We start from the raw sequence: 24,466 nt of genomic DNA on the forward strand, positions 1-24,466 counted from the left end.
GTTCGGCTTTAATTTCTGATTAATAATGAATATTGATTTGGCCGCCATTTTCAACCGGAAGTAAACTAACTTTTTCCAAAAAAATAAATAAACTCGTACATTTTAAGAAAGTTTACCCATATACAAATAAAATTTAAGTCAGAGAATGTATCTAAACAAAAAAGTTCTTAAAGTAATAAGATTTTTTTAACTTTTGTAAATTTTACGGTGACAGCGATTTTGAACCGGAAGTTGTCAAGAGTAAATACTGGCACGCTTGTTTCACTTTGCGCCTTTAAACAAAAATAAAAAAAAACTTGTTTCAGGAGTAGTTTAGGGTCATATTTTCAAGATAAGCTATGGAGCCAAAATCTGATTTAATCACGGATTATCTTGGGATATTCAAATGGCCGATAATTTAATCCGAAAGTGAAAAGTCACGCGTCGATACTCACTATTTTTGAAAGTCGTCAAATGATTTAAAAGACACTTATAGCCAGCCCAAGTATTCCAAACATTTACGCTCAATAGCTGGATCAAGAGAAAAGAAAGAAGACAAAAGCAACTGCTTATATGACAAGCCTGGAGGGGATACCAAGTACCCCGGGAGCGGGCCGCTCCACCAATTCTGCCGACGAAGGCAGCTATCATAACACACCAAGAAAGCTGCCTTTCAAGCAGGCCATTGTTGGACACAAGCACTCCTCCCTGTCTCAATACTTTCGTCTTTTTAGCAAAATGGACAACAGTTGCCATAGCCGCTTTGGACAAACGCTACTAGAGCTTTCCAAGGCGTGCCAAGAAGCCAAAGAACTATTAGATGAGGAACCAAGAGCTAATTAGATGCAAAATAGGCTGCCCAGCACGCTGCACTTGCACCAAAGCCAGCTTGAAACGTTCAGCCCTTTGCAGCTCCATTGAATCGTTTAACGATAAAGCTGTTAGATATCTGAACTGCATTAAATAAAGAAAACAATTCTCATCGGAGTTTGTTATTACATTAGACTGACGTATTATGAACCACACTCTTTTTGTTTTATAAGAATCTATTTTTAAGAACGTCCAGCCTGACTAAGATTTCACTAATTTTTAACAAAATGCCAAGGCTCACATAGCAAGAAAACATTTTCTTTATATTAAATTGGCGCATTTATCATTTGTGCAATTCTATTTTTAAAAAAGGGTTCATTGCTTATTCGTATATGCATTAGAGTGTGCAGAAACAGGTTTGGAAACCTACTTCCGGATTAAAAAAAAAGGTAAAATTAATAGCAGAAACCTAATCAGTTTTGCCTTTTTTACAACTTAAAAGTATTAAATGGATTTCATGAATGTTTTAGTCGTAGACTTTTCGTAGATGTGCATCTCTGTGCTTTCAAAAATGCCAAATTTAATCTCCAGAGCAAAATGGCTGCAATTATAATAAACCATATTAGTCGATGATAAAAACTGATTTTATCTTGGCTCCATAGCTAATATTATAAAGGTTATTGCAACCTACAACTGCAATAAAATTGGTGTCTTTTGCTAGAGGGCGCGGGGTGAAATAAACGTCCGAGGTTTTACTTTCGACTACTTCCGGTTAAAGGTGGCTATCACCTTTAAGTTCCAAAAATGACAAATTTGCGGTTTTTTCCAAAAATATTGGGTTTAAATACATTCTTTGACTTTCATATTAGTTGTCTAGTAAAAAACAGTATCAAAATGTGCATGTTTATTTATTTTTTATCAAAAGGTAGTTTACTTCCGGTTCAAAATGGCGGCCAAATCAATACTCCTTTTAATTAGAAATTAAAGCCGATCTGAGCTTGGCTCTATAGCCAAGTATTAAAAACTATCACTATGCTAAAATTGGTAACTTTAGTAAAAAGTGCGCAATTCAAACACATATCCGCCGGACTAATACGGATTTTGAAATAAGTGTATCCCTAAAAAACTAAATAAGCGCCCCGTCATCATGTAATTACTCTGATAGGCGCCCTAAGCGATTAAATTGCGCTTATTCAGAACCCGAGGCCCTTCAAAAACCGTTTTACTTGATAAAAAAAGTACGAGAAGGGACTAAAAAAACAAGCTTATCAAGAAAATCTAGCCGAAAATTGTCTTTTTTTCTCAGACGCGGTCACTTCCATATAAGGAAACTAATATATTCCTTATTTTGAAAACCTGAACGATTCTTGCCGTACCGCAGGTGCTTCGCAAACTTTATGAATGGTATTCAGAAGAGAAAAACAGTGACTGTGACCATTTTTAGTGAATGGAGAAAGCCTCTGAAAAGAAACTAAAATTCCTCGGTACCAGCCCCCCAAAACGACAACGGTTTCTTCATGCAGAAGAATGGTGTATCGAGTCGCGTTTGATGTGAAATTGGTACTTGTGAAAGTGTTAAAAAGTTAGTCTTTGCTGGGGGAGAAGGCCTTAGACATAGATTTGGGGGTTGTGTATAGTGTTATTTTGTAAGCTTTATCATATGCTTTTGTTTTTAACCCCCTCTCCACACCGTCATGTTTATGTATGTTTACAGCCGAGTTTCAAAGCGCAACCCCCACCCCCCCCCCCCCCCCCCCCCCCCCCCCCCCCCCCCCCCCCCCCCCCCGGGCTGTCAACAAAGATCCACGGCGAAGGAATAAGTTAAGACTTGGACAAGACAAAGACACTTGTTTATTCTACTTCGAACCGGCAGCACCATTGGGACTTTAATATCTAAGTGGGCCTTCACAGTCAAGTGGGAGAGATAGTGTAATAAACCCATAGAATCTAGTATATATACTGAAGATTAGTATTACATTTGCCTGGCGCGAAAACACTATGTATTGTCTTTGGTAAATCCTACTTCCTGAGAAAGCTTATTCCACGTGGAAAACCCACTTTACAATGATTTTAAGTATTCTGCAAACTAAATCTTAGTGTTTAGACGTCGTATTACCCAAGAGCCTCATTCGATGCAAATGTATACAAATACAATGTTGTTTCGACCTCATTTGCACACATCTGCCTCGAGTACAAGGATCGAGTGATTGTTAAGACGATGTTGTGAATTAGTCCTAGGATCGCAAAACGAGTTGAAGCCTTTGTTACCATCAATCAAAAGTTCCAAAAAACATCAGACCGAATCGGGTTTCTTTCTCCCTACCCGCAAAGACCTATGGGTCCCCGAGCACGCGCATGCGCCAAAGGAGAAGTAAGATTGATAGAGGGTAACAAAGCTTCTAATTTAGCTATAGGTGGTTAACGAATTATTTCGCAGAATATCATAAAAAACTGTGCTAAGATCCTGCGAGATGAGATGATTGCTTGCGTGTGATCGAGTCGTGCGACATATTGGATCTGTTCCAATGCATCCGCGAAACCGTGAAAATCCGTTATACAATTTCAAACAACCACCGTATACAACTTCAAACAACCACTGTCTAGTTATAAACTGACAAAATAAGTTACAGGTTAATTGGGATAGCTTTATAAATAGTACTTGTGCTGTTTATGGTGACTATAAGACTGGGGTGAGGGGGACTTCCCTTCACCCACCCACGCCCTTCTGTGCGTGACCTCTTTACTTCTCCTGGTCTAACTGCTCTGTGGACGCCCTGTTCTGCTTGTTCAGAATCTTTTTCAGGTCGTCGTTCATGTAGTACGGTTTCTCGGCGCTGCCGTCATTACGCTCGAGGTCCTCAACTGAAAGGGTGAACCAGATATCAACCACATGACGTGAAAAAGAGGATTTATACAGCATAGCGCAGAGCCTTCAATTTGGGACTCCTGTGGTTAGTCATGAGAGGCTGAATGACCAAGACCACAGGCTACCCAAATGGAGGGCCAAAATGCTTACAATGAAAAAAAGCATGTTTTTGATAACAGAGTTGATTAACGTAACTTTATACTGTATTACTGGTAGTTTTTTGGTGTTACGGAGCACCAGCACCAAAAACACAATGGAACAAAAGCCAAAAACAAAGACCTTAGAACGAGACGATGAAATATAGTACAAAGGCCTTGAGCACCGAAAACAAAGCTCTCCTATAACTGTTGTTATGTATCAGGTGCAATCGGTGCAAACATAGATGCAAGGGCAGCGCACGCGCGCATCCCATTCGACCGCGAAAAAGCGGTCTTTTTTATCAAGATCCGCGCAAATCCTGTACATTTTCCAATACTTAACATTTTGTTGACATTTTACCATGCCTACGCATCCCCTTATTCAGTAAATCCTGAAATGATTACTCTATTGACAATTTTTTGTTTCCTAAGTTAAAAAAAGCCTTATTTCCTAAGTTTTAAAAGTAGTTTGCAAGTGCTTGGAAGGTAATAAGGAAATGAATAATTTAACAAGAATAATATAGTAAAGGGCAATAAAATAAATAGGGGTTATTTGCCGGGTGGAAGGTCCGTATCGTGAAATACCGTGACCGAGGTCTTGAAAATACTGACCGAAGGCCGGAGGCCGAAATACGTATCGTGAAATACCGTGACCGAGGCCTTGAAAATACTGATTGAGGCCGGACAGACCTTAACCCGGTAAATAACTTTTTTTTTTCCAGGGCCAGCGAAACATACTTCGAGCGAGCAGCGTGCGCAAAATATCGATTCTCGGACCTAGGGCAGATTTAGGAATCTTTGGAGCGCTCTATTAACCAATGAGAATGCAGGATTCGTTATCGTGACCGCTAAAAAAATGTACTTACGGAAGCAGAGGAAGATGGTGTCAATGCACATATCGTAGACGTCAAAGAACATGACAGTCACAACGTACGCGAACACGACGGAGATCTGTGAAGCAATAAAATAATAATAATAAGTCACTGACGACGCCTTCTTTATTACTGCGGTTTTTAATATTTTGGAAACTCTCGCTCACGATTTCCAAGAGTTTTTGCTAAGAGTTTTCATTGGCCAGCACTGAAATGGTTTCAAATCACGTACGTTTTTTTCTCTTGCGACCTGTCTCGCAAAAAAAATGTTGCAGGGCGCACGCGGATTCCTTTGCGTGTGACACCCCCTTTGCAAATTGTTTTGCATTCTTCAAAGTCGTACACAAAGTAGAGCAATCTTCTACTTTCTGCAACAAATTGTTTCAAGTCGCAGGAAAAACTTCACGTGCGACAGGGCGCGTGCGACCTGCAACAATCTTTTTGCGAGACACGTTGCAGCCGAAAAGTCTACGTGTGGCAGGGCCCTTAGCTTAAACCCAAATAGTTGTGCTCGTTAATCAGAACTGGTAGACGACTGTGCTTCAAGACATGTACTTGTATTCACAAAGTTTGTCCCTGATCTGCTTCAAGACATGTAGTTGTATTCAACAAGTTTGTCCCTGATCTGCTTCAAGACATGTAGTTGTATTCAACAAGTTTGTCCCTGATCTGCTTCAAGACATGTACTTGTATTCACAAAGTTTGTCCCTGATCTGCTTCAAGACATGTAGTTGTATTCAACAAGTTTGTTCCTGATCTGCTTCAAGACATGTAGTTGTATTCAACGAGTTTGTCCCTGATCTGCTTCAAGACATGTACTTGTATTCACAAAGTTTGTCCCTGATCTGCTTCAAGACATGTAGTTGTATTCAACAAGTTTGTCCCTGATCTGCTTCAAGACATGTAGTTGTATTCAACAAGTTTGTCCCTGATCTGCTTCAAGACATGTAGTTGTATTCAACGAGTTTGTCCCTGATCTGCTTCAAGACATGTAGTTGTATTCAACAAGTTTGTCCCTGATCTGCTTCAAGACATGTAGTTGTATTCAACAAGTTTGTCCCTTATCTGCTTCAAGATATGTAGTTGTATTCAACGAGTTTGTCCCTGATCTGCTTCAAGACATGTAGTTGTATTCAACAAGTTTGTCCCTGATCTGCTTCAAGACATGTAGTTGTATGTAAAAAATGTGCCCGGTTGCACACGGAGAATCAACGTGTCATAACTCGAATTGCTTCATAGGCTCTTTTGCTATGTTAGTTATCGCGCTGAGCTATTCCCCCTTTCTAAAGGCAGAACCTCGTGATACTTACAATGACCGGCACTACGTCATAGTTAAGACTGTCCGGGTCATCGGCATCGATCTTCCTGAACCAGTAGTAGCTGGCCACGCCTAGGAAGAACAAAAAACAATGACAGCCCTTCTTTATTGAAAAACCCAAGGGAATGCCACCCCTGGGAGAAAAACATATCAGTACTATTAATGTCTTTGGGTGATTAGCTTCAAATAAGAACGCCTTCTCAAAACCGCACCCCTTCTAAGGCGTGGAAGTAATCAGTGACTTCCCCCTTCTCCAGCACGATGAAGGAATGACATAATGCAGGTTCGACTGCCTAGAGGAACTAGAGTGTGTGGGGTACGTACCTACGATAGAGGTGACCAGGACTTTGCCGAGAAAAAGAAGAAAAGACGTCACGCTGTTCACGGCAGCCACCCTAAAGAGACGAAATGGCTGGGTCAAAGAAACATGCAACTGTACTTGCACTTAAAGTTGATGAATGTTGATCAACCACATTTGTGTTGTTGTTTACATTTGAACGTCTAGTTGCAAGGGACGCTTGTGTGACTCGTTATTAAACTAAAGTAAAGCCTCCTTAAAACGGGAAAGTGGACAAAATAAAACATGTTATCTATGAGACCAACATAATTTTGTCGCCATTCTTTGTGTCTACCATGTGTCTAAAGTCATTCTTTTTTGTGCTTATGTAAAAGAAAGTAATGCTAAAGCGTTACTTCGCGTAATACAAGAACACCAATTTCATCAATAGCTTGTGTCCAAACGAAAGGAAGGACCCTTTTTTATTTTTTCACACGTGGTGGTGTTACCTGAGAATGTTGCGCAACAGTAGCTGGAAGGCATCCTTGGCGGAGGTGCAGAAGTTCTTTCCATATATGGCAATCTGCATGGCAGTTATAGAAAGCGTGTTACTTGATACTCCCAACATACATTGGTCAGCTTTATCAAAAGAAGTTGGAGCGCTCAGTATGGTGGTCACGTTATCCCGGCAGTCACTGTCGTAGTTGCTTAAATCCGCATTGTCACCAGTTTACTTCCGGTCCATCACGTAACAATCTCCGATGATTTTTAACGAAAAACGCGAAAAACATGTCAAAATATTGAAAGCAGTGTGTCTATTGGAAGTTTCTTTGAGTATGTGATTAATAATTTAGAGCGGATGGCCTGTTAAATATCTCGGATTCTAATAGATTATTTTGTCTTTTAACGATTGAGGCTTCTGTCGGACCTGTCGGACCTCCGTAAACTGGTGACAATTCGGCTTTAACTGCACATGACTGGAGAATCCCTCTTCTCTTCTCCTCTGTCTTACCATGATGTAAGCGTTCTTGTTCAGGAAGCGAAGACACTTTTCCAGGCACCAAAAGCAGCACTTACAGCAGCTAAAAACAAGCAACAAACATACATTTTAAAGGAGCAAAACCATCCTTCCCAGAATGCACTGCATTGTTGTTGATTTTACCAGTATAAAGATGGGGTCACTTGACCATCAAACATCAGAAGCGCAGAGATCGTTCTCGCTATAATTACTGAGCGGCGTTTGTTTGGATATCGTTCGCTTTGGTGACTTTCATACTTACCACATAATGAACTTGACCGCCTTGTTGTCATGGCCAGACTCTATAAAAAATCACACAATAACTATAAATGAAAATATATAGATTCAGGCACTGCCTAAAAGCGGAGCCAGCATTATCACCCTTGACAAGACTCATATAAAAACACACAATAACTATAGGATCGCATTGACCGTGTCCTAGAAATTTTGTTCTAGAAAGTTGGCTCGGAACGAACCCGTCTCAAGCCGGCTTGCCTTCTCTCTCCACAATACTTGTAGAAAAACGTGTAATTATGTTTGAGAAATTATCTTGAAATATCGAGAGATTAAAACAATGTCAGTAAAGAAAGACATCCATTGCAAGTTACAGGGAAATTACCTTATGTAACTTTGTTGTAGCATGTTCAGTAGCATGTAGTAGCATGTAGCATGTTCAGCAAATTTTACTACAATCCCCTCTCCCCTCCTGACGAGACTACCATCGGAACCGGTTCAACCGACTTAAGCCAGCTGAAAAGATGTGCAGAAAAAGATACTACACCTTTGAGTTTTCTGTCGATGTACTCAAGCACTGCACGGATGAACTGGACAATAGCGATAATCGCAGCACCAAACGCCAGGGAGCCGGTGTGGTACCTGCATTCACCAATAACAGAATATCATTTGGAAGGCAGGATCACAGACAGTTTAGTGAGCTGAGTGAGGTTAGGCATTCCCAATAACAGGATATCATTTGGAAGGCAGGATTACAGACAGTTTAGTGAGCTGAGTGAGGTTGGGCATTCACCTGAGCAGGAGAAGCGGCTTCTTTCTATGCCCGGTCGATACATGGATGGTATGTTTTCTATTTCTTGCCATTGAACATCCTTGGGGATGTTCTATGGCGAAAAAACCAGGGGGACACGGAGATCGGGCACGCACGCTCCCTGTGTGCCCGAACTCCGCGACGCCCTGGGTCCCCGAGGATGGCCATAGAAGTATTTTTTTTCTGTTTCTCAGTCCTAAATTTGACTTGTTGAACAAATGTGGGCTAGAAGCTTGTGGTCCTCATATCTCAAGATGGACATTGTTAATACCTCTATTATGGCATGGTCACTCCTTATACGTAATGGGATTTTAATGTTAAGCGCTTTAATACGTATCATGATTTCACGCCAAAGCGCTTGGAAACTGTGCAATAGGCGCTATTCAAACACTTATACTTATTTTTCTATCCATTATTAAGAGAATCGAAAGTTACATATATTGTGTTTTCAAGGGCTGAGGAATGTCGATCAGCCATTCCCTTATTATTCAATACGTCATCAAACAATACAGCGGTTTATTCGACAAGTCACTTACTTCAAGGTCTTACTGAAGGAAACAATACAGCGGTTTATTCGACAAGTCACTTACTTCAAGGTCCTACTGAAGGAAACAATACCGCGGTTTATTCGACAAGTCACTTACTTCAAGGTCCTACTGAAGGATGAGAGAACTGGGAGCATTGGGACGTCCTGTTGAAAACAATTCAAAATAATAATTACAAGCGATTTTTATAACGGCGAATTCCTTACATAAATTCCTATTGCCTTCCGCCAGACAAAAGCCATGAACTGTTTTCATTGGTTTTAAATTTGACAGGTTTCAACAAAGACATCTCACTGCAATGCGTTGACCAATCAAAGGATAAATAACGTTATCTATTTAAATAAACTAATTAAAATAAACTAATCAGGGTGAGACTTTGTAAGGGCATTGTTGACTATATTCTATCTTTATTAAAGTACTTACATCTGGTTTATTGAAGGCAAAGTACCATGACGCAAAAGCGCCAGCCAGTACACACTGACCAAGAGCGATAATGAAGTTCATTATCCACAGCCAGCCAAAGAAGTGGAACACTTGCATTCGCAGGAGATGACTGTAGAGACAAGCCAGTGAGATACGACCACCAGGGGGGAGGGGAGGGGACCCAATAAAAAGAGACGGGCGTGCAAAATCAGTTTTTTATCCCTAAGAGATATCGCTTTGGGTGTAGTCGGCAGCAATTCCTAACCCAAAAAGAAAGGACACTGGAGTTGGTCGAAGCAAATTATCATCCTTGTCCATCTGTTCATTGTTGCATTGTTCATCTGATTTTTCTGTCCATTCACCAATTTTCTGTATATCAATCAACATATATTCCCCTGTATCCATCCGTCTGATTTTTCATCTCTCTGCTTAAGACTTACTCATTCTCTTTGTATCCCACGAGGATGCAACTGGAGCTGGTGTTTGGGTATTTGCTATCAAATGTCTAGACAGTGAAATATGAGATTAAAATAAAACAATCCTAAAATTGTGATTATCCAACACCGTCGACAGAAGCAGAAGGATCATCAAAACGAGATCAAAATTATAATAATAATAAACCTCAAACTCATCACTTATCACATACCGCATATTGTGGTCATCCTCATCATTTTACCGCCCAAGCCTTTTAACCGCCTAAGCCTTTTAACCGCCCAAGCCTTTTAACCGCCCAAGCCTTTTAACCGCCTAAGCCTTTTTACCGCCCAAGCCTTCTTTCAGCCCAAGCCGTTTTACCGCCAAAGCCTTTTAACCGCCCAAGCCTTCTTTCCGCCTACGCCTTTTTTCTGCCCAAGCCTTTTAACCGCCCAAGCCTTTTAACCACCCAAGCCTTCTTTCCGCCCAAGCCTTTTTACCGCCCAAGCCTTCTTCCCGCCCAAGCCTTCTTTCCACCCAAGCCTTTTAACCGCCCAAGCCTTTTTACCGCCCAAGCCTTTTTTTCTGCCCAAGCCTTTTTACCGCCCAAGCCTTCTTTCCGCCCAAGCCTTTTTACTGCCAAAGCCTTCTTTCCGCCCAAGCCTTTTTACGCCCAAGCCTTTTCATCGTTCAAGTCTTCTTTCCGCCTACGCCTTTTTCCTGCCCAAGTCTTTGTACCGCCCAAGCCTTCTTTCCGCCCAAGCCTTTTTATTGCCCAAGCCTTTTTTCTGCCCAAGCTTTCTTACCGCCCAAGCCTTTATACCGCCTAAGCCTTCTTACCGCCCAAGCCTTTATACTGCCTAAGCCCTCTTACCGCCCAAACCTTTTTCCTGCCCAAGCCTTCTTACCGCTGGATCACAAGTTGTGCCATCTGTGAGGTTGTAAGGGTCGTCGGGGAGGTTAGACACTTTGTACTGAGGCACACCATTGGTAGCGAGGTAGCTAACACAAGCAAGTTAAGGCCTATTTCACACTAAAGTTTTCAGTAAGGGTAAACTGAGGCTTAAATCCAACCCTCATCTACTGTATAGGGGGTCCTAAAAGCCCCACTATAGCCTGTGGTGGCAGGGCAGTGGCAGTTCTTACACCGAAACTCATACTCATGATCTTGAACTGCATGGAGCAGTCTGTATCTTCTTACTTGACGAATAAAATTCAGTCACATGTGAAGGGCTTAGGGTCTTTGTTAAAGAGCAATGCAAAAAAATATTTCTGTATATACCTGTCCACAAAGATTTCACAATGGGACTTCACAGCCCGATTTCTATTCTGAAGTTAAGCCAGCTGATCTTCTGCCGTTTGATGTGCTGTGACTTGTAAGCAAAGGATACATGATGACGATAAGGAACCACGCAAACAGAATAAGCTGCATCAGCCAAGGAATGATCGGGAAGAATAACGTCGACAGCATACTAGACAATGCTCTATGAATAAAATAAAGGATAAAACGGCAGAGATTCAGATTATACAAAGCAATAGGCATAACAACAACAGTCAAATGCCACAGTCTTGAAGTCTCAGCGTCGCCCTGGGTCCCCGAGAATGGGTGTCACTTATCTATGTTACCCTTTTTTCTAGGGAACATACTTGCTGGCTTCACCAATCAGCTCGACAGCAATCCTGATACGGCTACACAGTACCAAGACAATCAGGAAGATGATGATAAACAGGATTATCAGCAGAATACCTATTTAGGAGAAACTCAGTGTCAGACGGGTAGGAATACAGGGGTATGTGAGAGCAATAACAACATCCACTTCAATCAGCTTATTCAAGCGAGTGACTGAGATACTTTCAATTGAAATATGGTAAATAAAGTATCAGCTTTCAATTGTGGATGGTTTATTCAAAGTGATCTTGCAAAGTGATCCTTGTATTTTGAATAAAAACACTAACAAAGTAGTGCGTGATTAGTGTTCTTTTAAACGCGAGATCTTTAAAAAGAAACATCCTGTAAAGCCATGAGTGTGGATTTGGGGAGCACATCATCAGAATTATCTTGAAAGTCTGGAGATTCATGCTGATGTTATTAAAAGTGTAATATGTTGCTGTTGTTTTTTTGGTGCTCTTATATTACAGTTCTATTACTTATGTAACAATGTTAAAGTGACAATATCGAGACAACCTCCATTCTCACCTGAACCATCATTTTCCTGATGGGCTCTCACCATGTCATCACCCCACCATGTAACTGCTCTTTCAACTATGACAAGTACTTACCATCATTCCATCTTCACCTATATACTATCATATTTACTGATGGGCTCCCACCTTACCATGTGGTCAATGATAACAAGTACTTACTGTACCTTCATTTCACCCTCACCCATACCATCATATTTACTGATGGGCTCCCACCTTACCATGTGGTCAATGATAACAAGTACTTACTGTACCTTCATTTCATCATCACCTATACCATCATATTTACTGATGGGCTCCCACCTTACCATGTGGTCAATGATAACAAGTACTTACTGTAACTTTATTTCATCCTCACCTATACCATCATATTTACTGATGGGCTCCCACCCTACCATGTGGTCAATGATGACAATTACTTACCTTCATTTCATCCTCACCTATACCATCATATTTACTGATGGGCTCTCCCCTACCATGTAACCCCTCCATCAACAATGACAAGTATTTACCGAGAGCAAGCCAAGTCTCCTTCGAATCACCATACTTGCTCAGGTCAGCGGTGAACTCCAAAGTCTTGCTCTTCCCAGAGTCCTTAAGCTCCTTGTACTTGGAAAAGCAGCAGTACATCCCTAAAACAAGAGGCAAAAAAGGCAAATTCAGAGACCTGGAATGTGGTATGTCTTGAAAAAAAGTCAGGGAAAATCCTTAAACGATTAAAGAATAATAAGATGAAACCATCGCAATTTTCTCGATGAGAATGCTGAGAATGATACCCATAAACAAATTGTGTGATTTCAGAAAAGATCACCATATAGAGTAAGTTTTTTTAGAACCTTCTTTTGGAAAAACACATTTTCTATTTACTGAATTCTTAGCAGAATTCTTAGGGGTTTTTGGAATTAATAATATTCTAAAATTTAATGAGTCTTTGAGTTTGAACGCTAACTGAGATACTTCAGACTAAAAAAACACTAGCAAGGTAAAAAACGAAATTCAATGAGATTCAATGTGTTCTAAGAGTTTGGAGGCTAAAGATACTTCAGACTTACCAAACACCAACAAGGCAAAGACAGCAATAATGGTAAACCAGATAAGCGGACCAGCGATCCATCTAAGCAGACAGAGGAAAAATAATGAGTATACACTTTCAGGGCAGTCGCCTCTATACTAGCCATCCATTCCCCAAAGTCAGAATTATACAAAGGACATATAAACCTTATAAAAAACATTGTCAGTACAAATGGTGAATTGCAAATGGCAGTTCCAAGACCAAAATTGCTTATAAATAAACTCCAACAATGCCAAAGCTATACATTGATAGCCTTTAATTTATTATGGTAGGATTGATCCATGTTCTCCTGCATTTGGTTAAACTTAATTAGACCCATGGTACCCTTCAGTTGTGAAACTACCATTTACCAATTGCAATTTGCTGTTTGCACTAACGTCTTTTTAAATAGGTGTATATGGAAGAGTAACGATGTCTATGTCACTAACAAATACAAGGAATGACTGAGGCATCCCCATCCAAACAATTTTTTTGCTACGGCCATGAGAATTGTTAATAGGGACCAAGCTTAGGTGTGCTACCCTATTGTCTCTCACTTGTAAAACCTAAGTTTGCAAATGGGAAATCTTGAAGACACTCTTTTACTGTTAGATCACCTTGTAATGATAATATAGACAAATGCCAACACCATGGAGATGACGAAGCCTCTGCAACAAAATAAAGATGCTTTCAGAAAAGCTATACACTGCAAGTAAATCAGCTGCAAGGGCTGGTTACGTTGAAATATTTTAATAAAAGACCCTACTCGATTTCAGGCTTGTGCAGTACTGTAGGTATGGCGATTTTTTATACTTTAGTCCAATACTCTGACAAATGTATGAATGGCACTTTTCCCTTCCATTGTTTTACCTTGTTCTCTAATATGCTCCAGTGCCCTCGATTGTTTCAGACAATGCCATGCATAAATTTGTCGGTGTATTGAACAACCCTCCTCTAATATGCTTCAGTGCCCTCGATTGTTTCAGACAATGCCATGCATAAATTTGTCAGTGTATTGGACAACCCTCTCCCCAACAAAAAATCCTTATGTCTGGATTTAAGTATCAGGCTCAGACGTGTGAAAATATGATAACAAGCTAGATTTAAATCAGTGACTACCAATGAAACAACTTCTAATTTCTTTTTATTCCATTTTTATATGATCACCTGTATTTGTTTTTGGTTGTCATTTACTTACATTAAGATCCAGTACCAAACACTCTTTACGTCTTCAAAAATCTGGATAAAAAATAATAAATTCATTGATCACATAAAGTCAGAAAAAAGACACAAAACAAGCAACCACCTATATTGAAACAATAGAGACTGGTATGGCTTCCATCCCTAACTAAAATTTATAGATACAGCACAACTACAAAGCTGTAGCCAGAATGTCGCTAGAGTTAAACTTTTTGAGATTATAATGAAGGCCTACACAATAAAGAACCTATAGAATGTTTATTGTGTCTTCATATTCAAACCTAATTGAATGTTCATGATTCTTTTGAATATTTATTATCTTCCAGATGATGTCCTCATTTAAGGGAATGTTAAACTGAGTTTGCAAAAAAAATAAGTATTGGGTTCACCCCCTCCCAACCACCCTTCTTGTGTCTTATTGGTTCTTCATCCATGTGAACCTGCTTATTATCAAGGAAGACTCTGTATCTTAATGATTGCTAATGAAAAAGGCAGGAAGGATTATCTACTATTCATGGTGTGGATTTGCATTGCGGCATTTGAGTTGCCTATGCTTAATTACTTGCCTTCATTCCAATATTTTGCAGATCAAGGATTGTCTTGAGTTCTCTAGAATAAAATAAATGATAATCAAATTAATGGGCAATTTGCTGGAGCAATATCTTTCTCAAAAAGACTTTCTCAGATTACTGAAAATGGCAGAATCCTGGCTTCATTCTTAATAAGGTAGAAAGGATTCGCAAAGCGTAACCTTATTTGAAAAAGGTTAAAGCGATTTGCTCAAAATCAGTATAAATGAATGCAATTACCCGATTCCCTGCTCGACACTGGACTTGGAGACATTTTTGTTGGTGGCAGAATCAAAGACTGAGTTCAAATCGACAAGGCTGGGAACACATCTGAAGAGTACTGAGAACAACAAAATATGAATGTCAATGATTTGTATTTATTCACTCTGAAGAGGGAGGTAGGCACTTGCCTTCTGAGCCCACACCTGGAGCCACAACTAACCAAAGTATTACAAGATTTTACAAAGCAAACTTATAAATAATATGTGTAATTTGCTTACCTGGACTACTGGCCAGATAGTATGGTACACATTTGCCTTCCTTGATTAGTGTTAGCTACAAAACATGGGGACACAACAATGAGCTTTTTTACACATTGAAACACAACATTGACACAACAATTTGACATCTATTTGGAGTTGCAAAACATAATTTAGTTTAATTTGTTTTTCTTTACTCTGTTTGACTTTCTTTTTTCTAAATACTTTACAATGATTGTGGTGTAACTAAACATTCAATCCCCTTCCTGAGTTTCCTGACTTCTAGTTACAAGAAACACAAATCAATATTTTAATCATGACTGCCTATCTGGAGTGGGCGGGTGGGCAAAAAAAATGTATTTATATATATATATAAAATATACAATATGAAATCGGTAGGTTGTGTGCTGCTAGAGCGAATGCGAATAATGGTATGAGTAAAGCATACCTAGTGCTTATCAACAATAATCCCGCATGTCTTAGGCATGAGGTCAATAGGCGGTGCTTCCTGTGCATGCGAGTGTGAACTGCTGATACCCCATTAGCACCTATGTGTGGTCTAGATTTTTATTAACACTACTGTTATCAATAACCACTACAAGACATTTGTTTAATAAATTCATAGGAACTTTGCAACACTTTGTATAAAACTAAATACCTTATCATTTAGATTGTCTTTGGGTACAATGCCAGGCTTACAGATCATGTCTGCTGCATCACGGCTTGTCCCCGCCTCATTCTTGGTTGGGCATTTGCTGACACAAACCTGGTGAGGTCATTTTAAAAGATATGAATGTACTTGAATAAAACTGTCTGAAAGCACAATTATTTTTTTGTGCCAAGAAAGCTTAAAATTTGCTCAAAATGTATTTTATTTGAAAAAAAAAACTAATTGCATGGAAATCTTGTGAAATGGCACTAATGAAACTACATGTTTTATCACTAATTGTTGCCCTAATTTTGAAATCTATCCTGCACACAGTAATCAGGATCAAGTCCAGACTTTCTTGGAGCAGGGCACCACTAAAATGAGGGGGGGGGGGGGGGAGACGGCAAATAAAACATATGGCAGAGGGTAAATTTCTGGTTTCTAGCCTCCATATACCTTCAGTAAGCCCTGCCTTGTATTCCATCCTCTAATAGTCCTAACTAAGATGACGTCCCAGTTTATCATGAGCAAGAAAGTAGGCAACAAGGAACTGTATGACAGGGCTGTCTGTGGCATGATATGGCTTCACCCCTGGATTATTACAGAATAGACTCACAAGATCTATTTGATTCAAACAAAAAAGTACTCTAATCACCAGCTCTTCTATAAGAATCCAAGCTTTCTTACCTGAGGGGTGTAGCACTTAGGATTTGACAGGCTGGGGATTCCTTTAGGTATACACTTGGTAATGTCAAAAAATACAAGGTACTTCTTATCCCTGCAAGGCAAAGGAAAGCAAGATTAAAGTAAAAGGAATGAATAATGCAAAACCTTCCAACAATGGCTCTTGCCTTGTGCACAAGTCGCATCACAAAGCTTTTGCTCTTAACTTGTTTGTTTTGAGAATTTATTAATGGATTTAATACTTTGTAGTCTGTGGGATTCTCTTGGGACTGCGCAAAAAATGTGTGCAGTAGAAATAGTGGTCACTGTTCTTAACTGATCACACCCAAAGCACACCCTAATCCCAAGCCATGACACCCTGTTATACCACAGGACATTATCACACCTAACACGTTAGCCACATCCTATACACAGTGCCGTCTTCAGCCAGTTCAGGAGGAACGTGAATACAAAAGCCTGACGTCATCGATCAAAACATTGAGGCCCAGTCTCCCTTGCTCTCAACCATATTCACACCAGATTTCAGGATGGCGGATTAGAGAGCGTTTTGTCCATTCGACTCGATTCCGTTTATCGCAGAATTATGTAGGGCAACAAGCAAACGTGTTGACTTTGTTCATTATTTGAACAACCTATACGCACTACTACATTCCGAGACGATCGGGTAAAGTATACTGGGGGAGAAGTTGGAATCACAAAGACTTGTCATGATATGGGAATTATATAAGTTACCAGTAAAAAGGTAACTACATGGAGTAACTTTGAACATAATTTGTTTTTTGGTTAGTATTTTGTATAGCGGATGGAACGGCAACTGCGAGGAGGCTTTTGTTTAGGTTGTTTACTTCGCAAAGTCAACATCTGGTCCAAATTCAACCTCGATGGTAGTACTCTGCGATTTTCTGTTTTATTACATGGATGGAATTAGAGCCTTCACGATAAATTTGCTTGGTTCAACATTTTATTGGATATTTGCTATCTAAAACCCATACAAGCGCTCAACCAAAACGAGAAAGGATTTGTGTTTTTATTGTCTACTCTACAAAATCAACACACTAAAGAGTAAATTTTGCTTTCTTGTTCTTTGAATTGTCTTGAACCTGCAGATCAAGTCAAACAATGAAAGTCATATAGTTGGAATTCACAAGACCCTTATATTTTAGTAGAGGCATATAAGATGTATCAATGCTCAAATAAATGTTACAATTGTAATATTTTCTTGGTATCATCGACCGATCGACCGATCGACCATTCAACGATTCCGATTGCGATGCTCTGTCTTTGGCAATTCTTGGCACATTTTAACCCTTATAACACTTTTAAAACTATAAAGAGACTATAAGGACTGTATTTCAAATTACACACACGATAGGTAAGGCGAAACACAGGCTTCATCTCACTTCATACAACTGCTCTGATAACTCTATCGCGTAGATGAATAACAGAGACGTTGCTTCTCAGAGATGTGCACTTTTTAGTAGAGATGTGCACCTCACCAAATTTGGCGAGGGCATAGATTATTCATCACATCCGGGGAAAAATAGTCTCATCACTGAAAAAAATACATAAGCAAGCTAAAATCAAGGTCCAATATGTGTACCTACCACATTCCTCTTCCAAGACTCTCGGTGCCCTATCGTCGCACTTTGATAAATAGATATTTATTTGAGAACTCTGGCCGTATTTCACGTCAATCTACTCCGCTAGCCTTCCTCTAGCTTATGCAACAATCAGCTCCTGGATGTAGATCGCGGGCGCGAAAAAAAAAACAGCTTTTCCGGTCTGCTGTAGTTTTCAAGCACGACTGATGCGTGACCTCAGTGAGACAATAGAAATGATTGTGTTACGCGTTCCTCCTGAACTGGCTGAAGACCGCACTGATACACCTAAATCTTACTCCATGTCAGGAGCATACTAATATACCAAGCACCCTTTACCACACTGTTACACCAAAGGACATTATCACACGTAAGCAGTGCACTGTTTCAACCCTTGGAAACCCTCACACAATGTGGAACCCTCACTCAACGCATGCACCAAAAACAGAAACATTATCCTATCCCAAAATACTTACTGCACCTATAAAATAAATCTCTCTTACACTTACTCCTGGAAGCCTCTCTACGGCCCTGTACTGACACCTGTCATTGGAGACAGCACAATGGGCCTCTTTAGGCAGTTCACCCAAACTGCAAAACCTACAAACTTTCAATGGCACTTTCTGTGCAAACAAATTAGTCTAACTGAAGTGTAACAGGCTGATGTCTGTGCATGACCTGGTATAACAGGGTGTCAAACTGAAGTGTAACAGGCTGATGTCTGTGCATGACCTGGTATAACAGGGTGTCAAACTGAAATTAGTCAAACTCTGGTGAGAAAGACACCCCTGTCCTGACACTGAACATTGGAGACAGCCTATACCTGCACAAATGGGCCACTTCAGGCAATTCACCCAAACTCCAAAACCTATAACTTCTCAACAGCACTTTCCGTGCAAACAAATTAGTCAAACTGAAACAAATCTCCTAAACCCAAACCTCCAGATTTTTTTCAGAAAGATTTCACCATTTAGAAATGTGTTTATACTCACAAGTATGCTGGGTCCTTGCCACAGACTTTTCCTACAAGGAAACAGAATTAACTATACAGTTAATATATGGAATTTACTTGATTTGCTGTGGTATGAGGTTGCACATCATATATATGGGTCCTTATCTTGATAAAAAGATTCTCAGTGACAATATACCTTGTGAATCCGTTGGAAGCAACAGTCTGTTGATATCTCCCTCTGCGAAAGCTTAAAACACAAAATATCATACCAAATTATTATCAAATCCAGTCCTACTCAGGGTACTGTAAATACAAAGGATCACAGACTTACCTACAATACCAACAACAACCATGCCAACAATGTAGGCAACAAATATTAAACAGCAGATGATGTCTGTGCATGATCTGGTGAAAAAAAAAGCAAGAGAAAAGATCTGATGAGAAAATATCTGGTGAGAAAAGATCTGGTGATAACAAAAAAATGCAATCAAGTCAAGTTTACAAGGGCTGTGTGTAGAATCATCAATAGTTTGAGTGATGTTGAATGTCTTATTAACAACTCTGGTTTCAGATAAGCGTACAACCATTACATTTCATTCCTTTGCTTTCTTATTTCCCCTGTTGTCAGGAGCAGGAATAATAGATTAGGATGGTTAATTGGTAGTTTTAACATCTTTCTTGTACCTGTCTTCAATAGGACCTTTGAACTCTGGGTCATGACTTCTTTTCTTTCCTTAAAATGAATAGGTTTAAGTTAATACAAAAACACACTTAAAGTAAAGATCTGAAAATGACAGGGGGCACACAAAAAATGGTGTAGATATGGAAGAACAAGATGCAATGTTTTAATGTCTTTTCTCATTGGATAAAGTCATAAGACTTTCAAGACCCCCTCATATTCATCTCTTACAAAAAAGTCAATTGGGAAGTACTCAAGAAATAAAATATTTAGGGGTAGGAGAGGGGCTTTTGGGGCTCTAGCCCCACCAGGTTCTACTGTCTGATGATGTCTGATGAATGTCTGATAAATTACTCTTATCACCAACACACCTCCCCACCCCTACTGAAGGTTTCACTGTCCATGTCTGACAAAAAAAACATATAAAACGCTCTTATCATCACCACCCCACCCCACCCCTGAAAATGGTCCTACTGTCCACGTCTGATATCAACACACCATATGAAGTGCTCCTATCATCACAACCCATCCTCAACCAGCGGCGTAGCCAGGATTTTTAACAGGAGGGGGCCCAAAAGGCTCTTTCAAGGCATTTTCTCCTGTATTTTAGATGATGTCTTATACATTTACTGTATTTTTGGCTGCTAGAAGGGGGGCCCCGGGCCCCCTGGGCCACCCCCTGGCTACGCCCCTGTCAACCCCTACTAAAGTTTAAATTGTCTATGTTAACAGAACTCGAAACCATGCAAAATTTTAAGGGGCCAAAAGTTTGACCAGTAACACGTAAAATATAGCCCTCATAGCAATCGCAAGGGAAAGATGAGGGATAGACCCCGCATGCGAGGGAAAGGATGAAGTGAAAAGTAGATAGATATAGATAGATATGTTTATGAAAACCTTTGGCAGTTCATTTACAATAAACTGAATAAGAGGCATCAGTCAAAACATATAGCTCGAACAAGTTACGTATTACATATAGATTTATAAATTAAATTTAGAAGTACAAAAATCACTCTGTGATCCAGTCTGTTTGTGCGAGGCCTTGGATTAAGAGCATTAAAGTAGGGAAAGGGAGAAAGTTTGCAGCCAACCCCGTGTTTTTTACTGTTTGCCTCTAGTATTTCAAATAAAAGCATGTGCGTAGCTGCCTCAAAATAAGCTTGTATGTAAGATCACATTTCATAACGGTTTATTCTCGCCCCTGGCATAGGCAATAAACATCTCTTTTAGTGGGAAAATTACCCAGCTTCCAGAGCTTAACAAACAAAGAAGTTTTAATGAGAAGGAATAATGATAATGCTATTAATTTAAAATGCCAGAAATGTTTACAGCTAAACTTACTAATGCTAGCTCTAAAATGATTAACACCTCAAATAGCGCAGGCAAGGCTCCTCAGCCAACCAGAATGCAATTAGCCTCGTTACATTAAATGTTTACTGAGTGAACGTTTATACGGAAAAAACAAGGGGTCGGCTGCAAGCCCTCCCTCATCCTTCCCTCGCCATAGCTTCATCTCCATCTCTCTTCTTCTACTACTTTCCCAATAGTTTTGTCTTGCTATGCAGGCTATGCAAAATAGGGCCTTATATCCAGGGGGGGGGGGGGGGGGGTTGCAGGGTAAAAGGGATAGGGATGCTCGTCAGGAAATATGAAAAATACCCCTAAAAAATACCTGCACAACAAAAATTGCTACCCTAAGAAATACCATTTTTTCTCGGATACCCCCTAAAAATACCTGAGGCATGTTATAGGTCGACATGGGAAAAAAACCGGGTCTTAGGCTCATCAAAATTAAATCTAACAAAACTAGATAACTACAGGAAAAAAATTAAATCTTACAAAACTAGATAACTTTAGGAAAAAAAGATACAAGAACACTCTAAAATTCGTTATAACGATTGTTGTGGTGTACTTGGGGTATCTCGGGTATCTCAAGCAAGCCATGCTTTGACGGGTTGCAAGTCTTTGGGAAACCACATGTCATATGAATAAGTGACAGATTGGCCGTAAATACTTGTAAATTCTCTTTTTCAATATTCAAATCAAATAAAAAGTACATCTATATGGTCATTGCATGTAGTATCACCCTCATTTATCGATAAAGAAATGAAAGATGATCAAATAGGGCTACAAAAATCAAAATTGCCGCATTTTTTGTTATAAAATTTTGACAGAATGCAAATCACGAGGTTTCTAAAGACTGACAACTGCGACATTCAAAATAAGCTCTATCTTAACTACGTCTCAACCGATCTCAAACAAACTGTAAAATAAATTCTCACGCCGAAATCGACATTGTAAATTAACGGCGACGATGCAATATTGAGATTAGGCATGGTTGAGCATAGAAAGGAAAAAGAGAGGGTGATTGAAATACGACGTCTCATATGACAAACACAGCGTACTGGAGAAAATACCAGCCATCCGTAACATCTAAATGATATCTTATTTCTAACACGATAAAATAATTGCCTAAGTATCTAAAAGTTCAATTAAATGCCTTAGAAAATTTGAATGGCGCTCACCTAAATCAACTTCGTCGGCCATTTTGTCGCAAGCCGCCCAGACGATGGAATAGAGGGTGCAGTATCTTAATATATGCAAGATGCTTCCCTAAATGATTACTGATCGCCTACGGTGACTTAAAGCACTGTATCGAGTGTGCTTCGCTACACTCATACAGATTTCAAGCAAAATTTAGCGAATCCTGAGAGAAAAGCGGCAAACAGATCGAATGCAGGCTTTTCCAGTATTCCGTGATGATGTTTGTCACACAGCGTTGCGTTTCATGGTCGATTGCGTGACATGAGGTCTTTAATATTATTGGCCCTTATCGAGTTGACTATTCAGCGCTTTTATTTGCATATGCTCGATATGACAGAGACAGAAAATGAGCAACCAATACAAGGAAGTCATTCCACGGCTCATACAACATACGTACAACATTTTTTTAAACAATATGATTAAATTATGATTGTGGTGTTGCGATTACCGATGGTGGTAGATGATGATGATGATGACGGTGATGATTTACAACGCCTATTGTTTATCATCGTGATGATGATGATATGATGCAGGTGCTAAGGACGATGTTGATGCTGATGATGGCGCTGTCTCAAGATGATGATGTTGATAATGATGATGATTATATGATGGCCTGATCGCATAAAATTTCTCGGGGTTCAGCGTAAAAAAAACTATTTTGATTTGTAAACGCGCAAGAGTGACCACTACACAGTCCCGACTCGGCGCATCAAGTAAAACGCCTGCGAGCAGACTATGATATAATGATAATAACGACGCTGTGATGATGATGATGATGATGATGATGATGATGATGATGATGATGGTGAGGATGATTATGATGGTTGTTAGTGGTGGTGGAGATCTTTTTCTTGTACACATGATTATATATTTATTTGATCATAAAGGACAATCGCCAAAAAAAAAACATTTGCACAAAAAGACAATCATATAATGATTCTCTGTTGTCTAAAATGGGATGCTTTACTCGATCTATTGTATGAGTTGTATGAGCTAAAATCGTACAAGCTTACCATTTGTGTTGCCCAGTAACTCACGGCCTTCGCCTAAAATGAATAAAAAACAGTTTATTGCAAATATACTTTGGTAATTAAAATAAACTTTGACAAGACAAGAGGTTCTATCCGAGAACTTCGCCCTAACCCTGCTTACTTAGCCCGTAATAACTCGTAGAGTGACCTATATTTTACATTTGTCGACTGGACTAAGTTATATTCGTTTGTAATTTAAGTGATATGCACTATTTGATAAATTTTGAATAAGTATTCCTAATTCCTAAAAATGCGTCTGAAATGGTATTTTGCTGAAATTTGGAGTTATTTATAGTCTATAGTTTAGGAACCGCGGGACTTGAGAACAGAAATCAGTGCGCACTAATAATTGATTTTAGCCAATTGTACATTTGTACAATTTATCTGACTGGGACAATTCTCTCTTGTTTGCAATAAATCTATTGCAATTTTCCAGCTTTTAAACGAGCCTTTTTTTAGTCTATAGAATAAAAATAATGTTGAAGTTAGTTTAGTAAACTAGTTGCTCGAGTTAAATTTGCGAATACTGTACAGCATAAATGAGACAAACTTACTCTTCTTCTCCCCTTCAGCTTTCCCTTCTGGTTCCATTACTGCTCGCAAATCCAAGGGACTTAACAAGCCCACAGCTATTAAAATATTATATAAGAAAGAGAAGAGAGGGACTCGACAGCGGGGTACTTCGATAAGTCTGACTTTTGAGCACTCGGATGCATATTGTGTATGCACAGAGATAACGTCAACCAATGAAATTACAGGATCATTGCTCGTGAAATGCTTCACCAGTCATGTGCAGCTTATGCAAATAACACTGCCTTTGTAAATAAATCAATCGCATATCTGTCAACCCCAAAAAATCTAAAACCTGGAGACTCCTACGAGGGGGTCCAGGTGCGTGCGGGGGAGGGGTGGGGGTGGACATATAAGTAATTGGTTGTGGTTTCTGCTTCTTTTAGGGTTATGCTAATCTGTTTTGCTGCAACTTTAATAACAATGCAAACAGTTTTACTTTACCATATTACCGTAAATAATCCAATAAGCGCCCCTATCTAAAGAACGCTTCCCATCTAATAAATGCCACCGTAAGCTTACAAGCTTGAAATGAACGCCCCTCTCTAATAAAC

The 24,466-nt window shown here is 39.6% G+C and overlaps 1 protein-coding gene and 1 long non-coding RNA gene across 3 annotated transcripts; one reads left to right on the top strand and one right to left on the bottom strand.

Annotated features, from left to right (window-relative positions):
* Nucleotides 1-2,622: 2,622 nt before the first annotated feature.
* Nucleotides 2,623-24,055, bottom strand: LOC5516275 (choline transporter-like protein 4). 2 transcript variants are annotated; one of them, XM_032386029.2, is made up of 29 exons: nt 23,897-24,055; nt 23,325-23,357; nt 19,773-19,821; nt 19,420-19,493; nt 19,285-19,335; nt 19,129-19,159; nt 16,542-16,632; nt 15,864-15,971; nt 15,227-15,281; nt 14,967-15,066; nt 14,724-14,766; nt 14,156-14,196; nt 13,575-13,625; nt 12,959-13,020; nt 12,419-12,538; nt 11,352-11,451; nt 11,096-11,188; nt 10,613-10,706; nt 9,731-9,795; nt 9,291-9,420; nt 8,967-9,013; nt 8,059-8,153; nt 7,540-7,579; nt 7,272-7,341; nt 6,769-6,842; nt 6,307-6,377; nt 5,975-6,054; nt 4,659-4,743; nt 2,623-3,651 (listed from the first exon to the last, which is right to left on the bottom strand). In XM_032386029.2, exons 1-29 carry the CDS (start codon nt 23,931-23,933, stop codon nt 3,530-3,532), a joined length of 2,112 nt encoding a protein of 703 aa, XP_032241920.2. In that variant the 5' UTR covers nt 23,934-24,055; the 3' UTR covers nt 2,623-3,529. The 2 variants fall into 2 exon arrangements, with proteins under 2 accessions (XP_032241920.2, XP_032241921.2); XM_032386030.2 differs by lacking the exons at nt 23,325-23,357; nt 23,897-24,055 and adding an exon at nt 22,293-22,548.
* On the top strand, nt 8,149-9,230 carry LOC125570158. The gene is made up of 2 exons (XR_007312537.1): nt 8,149-8,864; nt 8,919-9,230. It is a non-coding gene; the product is annotated as an uncharacterized LOC125570158 (long non-coding RNA).
* Nucleotides 24,056-24,466: the final 411 nt, after the last annotated feature.

The sequence above is a fragment of the Nematostella vectensis genome, chromosome 8, assembly GCF_932526225.1.
Source record: "Nematostella vectensis chromosome 8, jaNemVect1.1, whole genome shotgun sequence".
Classification (NCBI taxonomy): Eukaryota; Metazoa; Cnidaria; class Anthozoa; order Actiniaria; family Edwardsiidae; genus Nematostella; species Nematostella vectensis.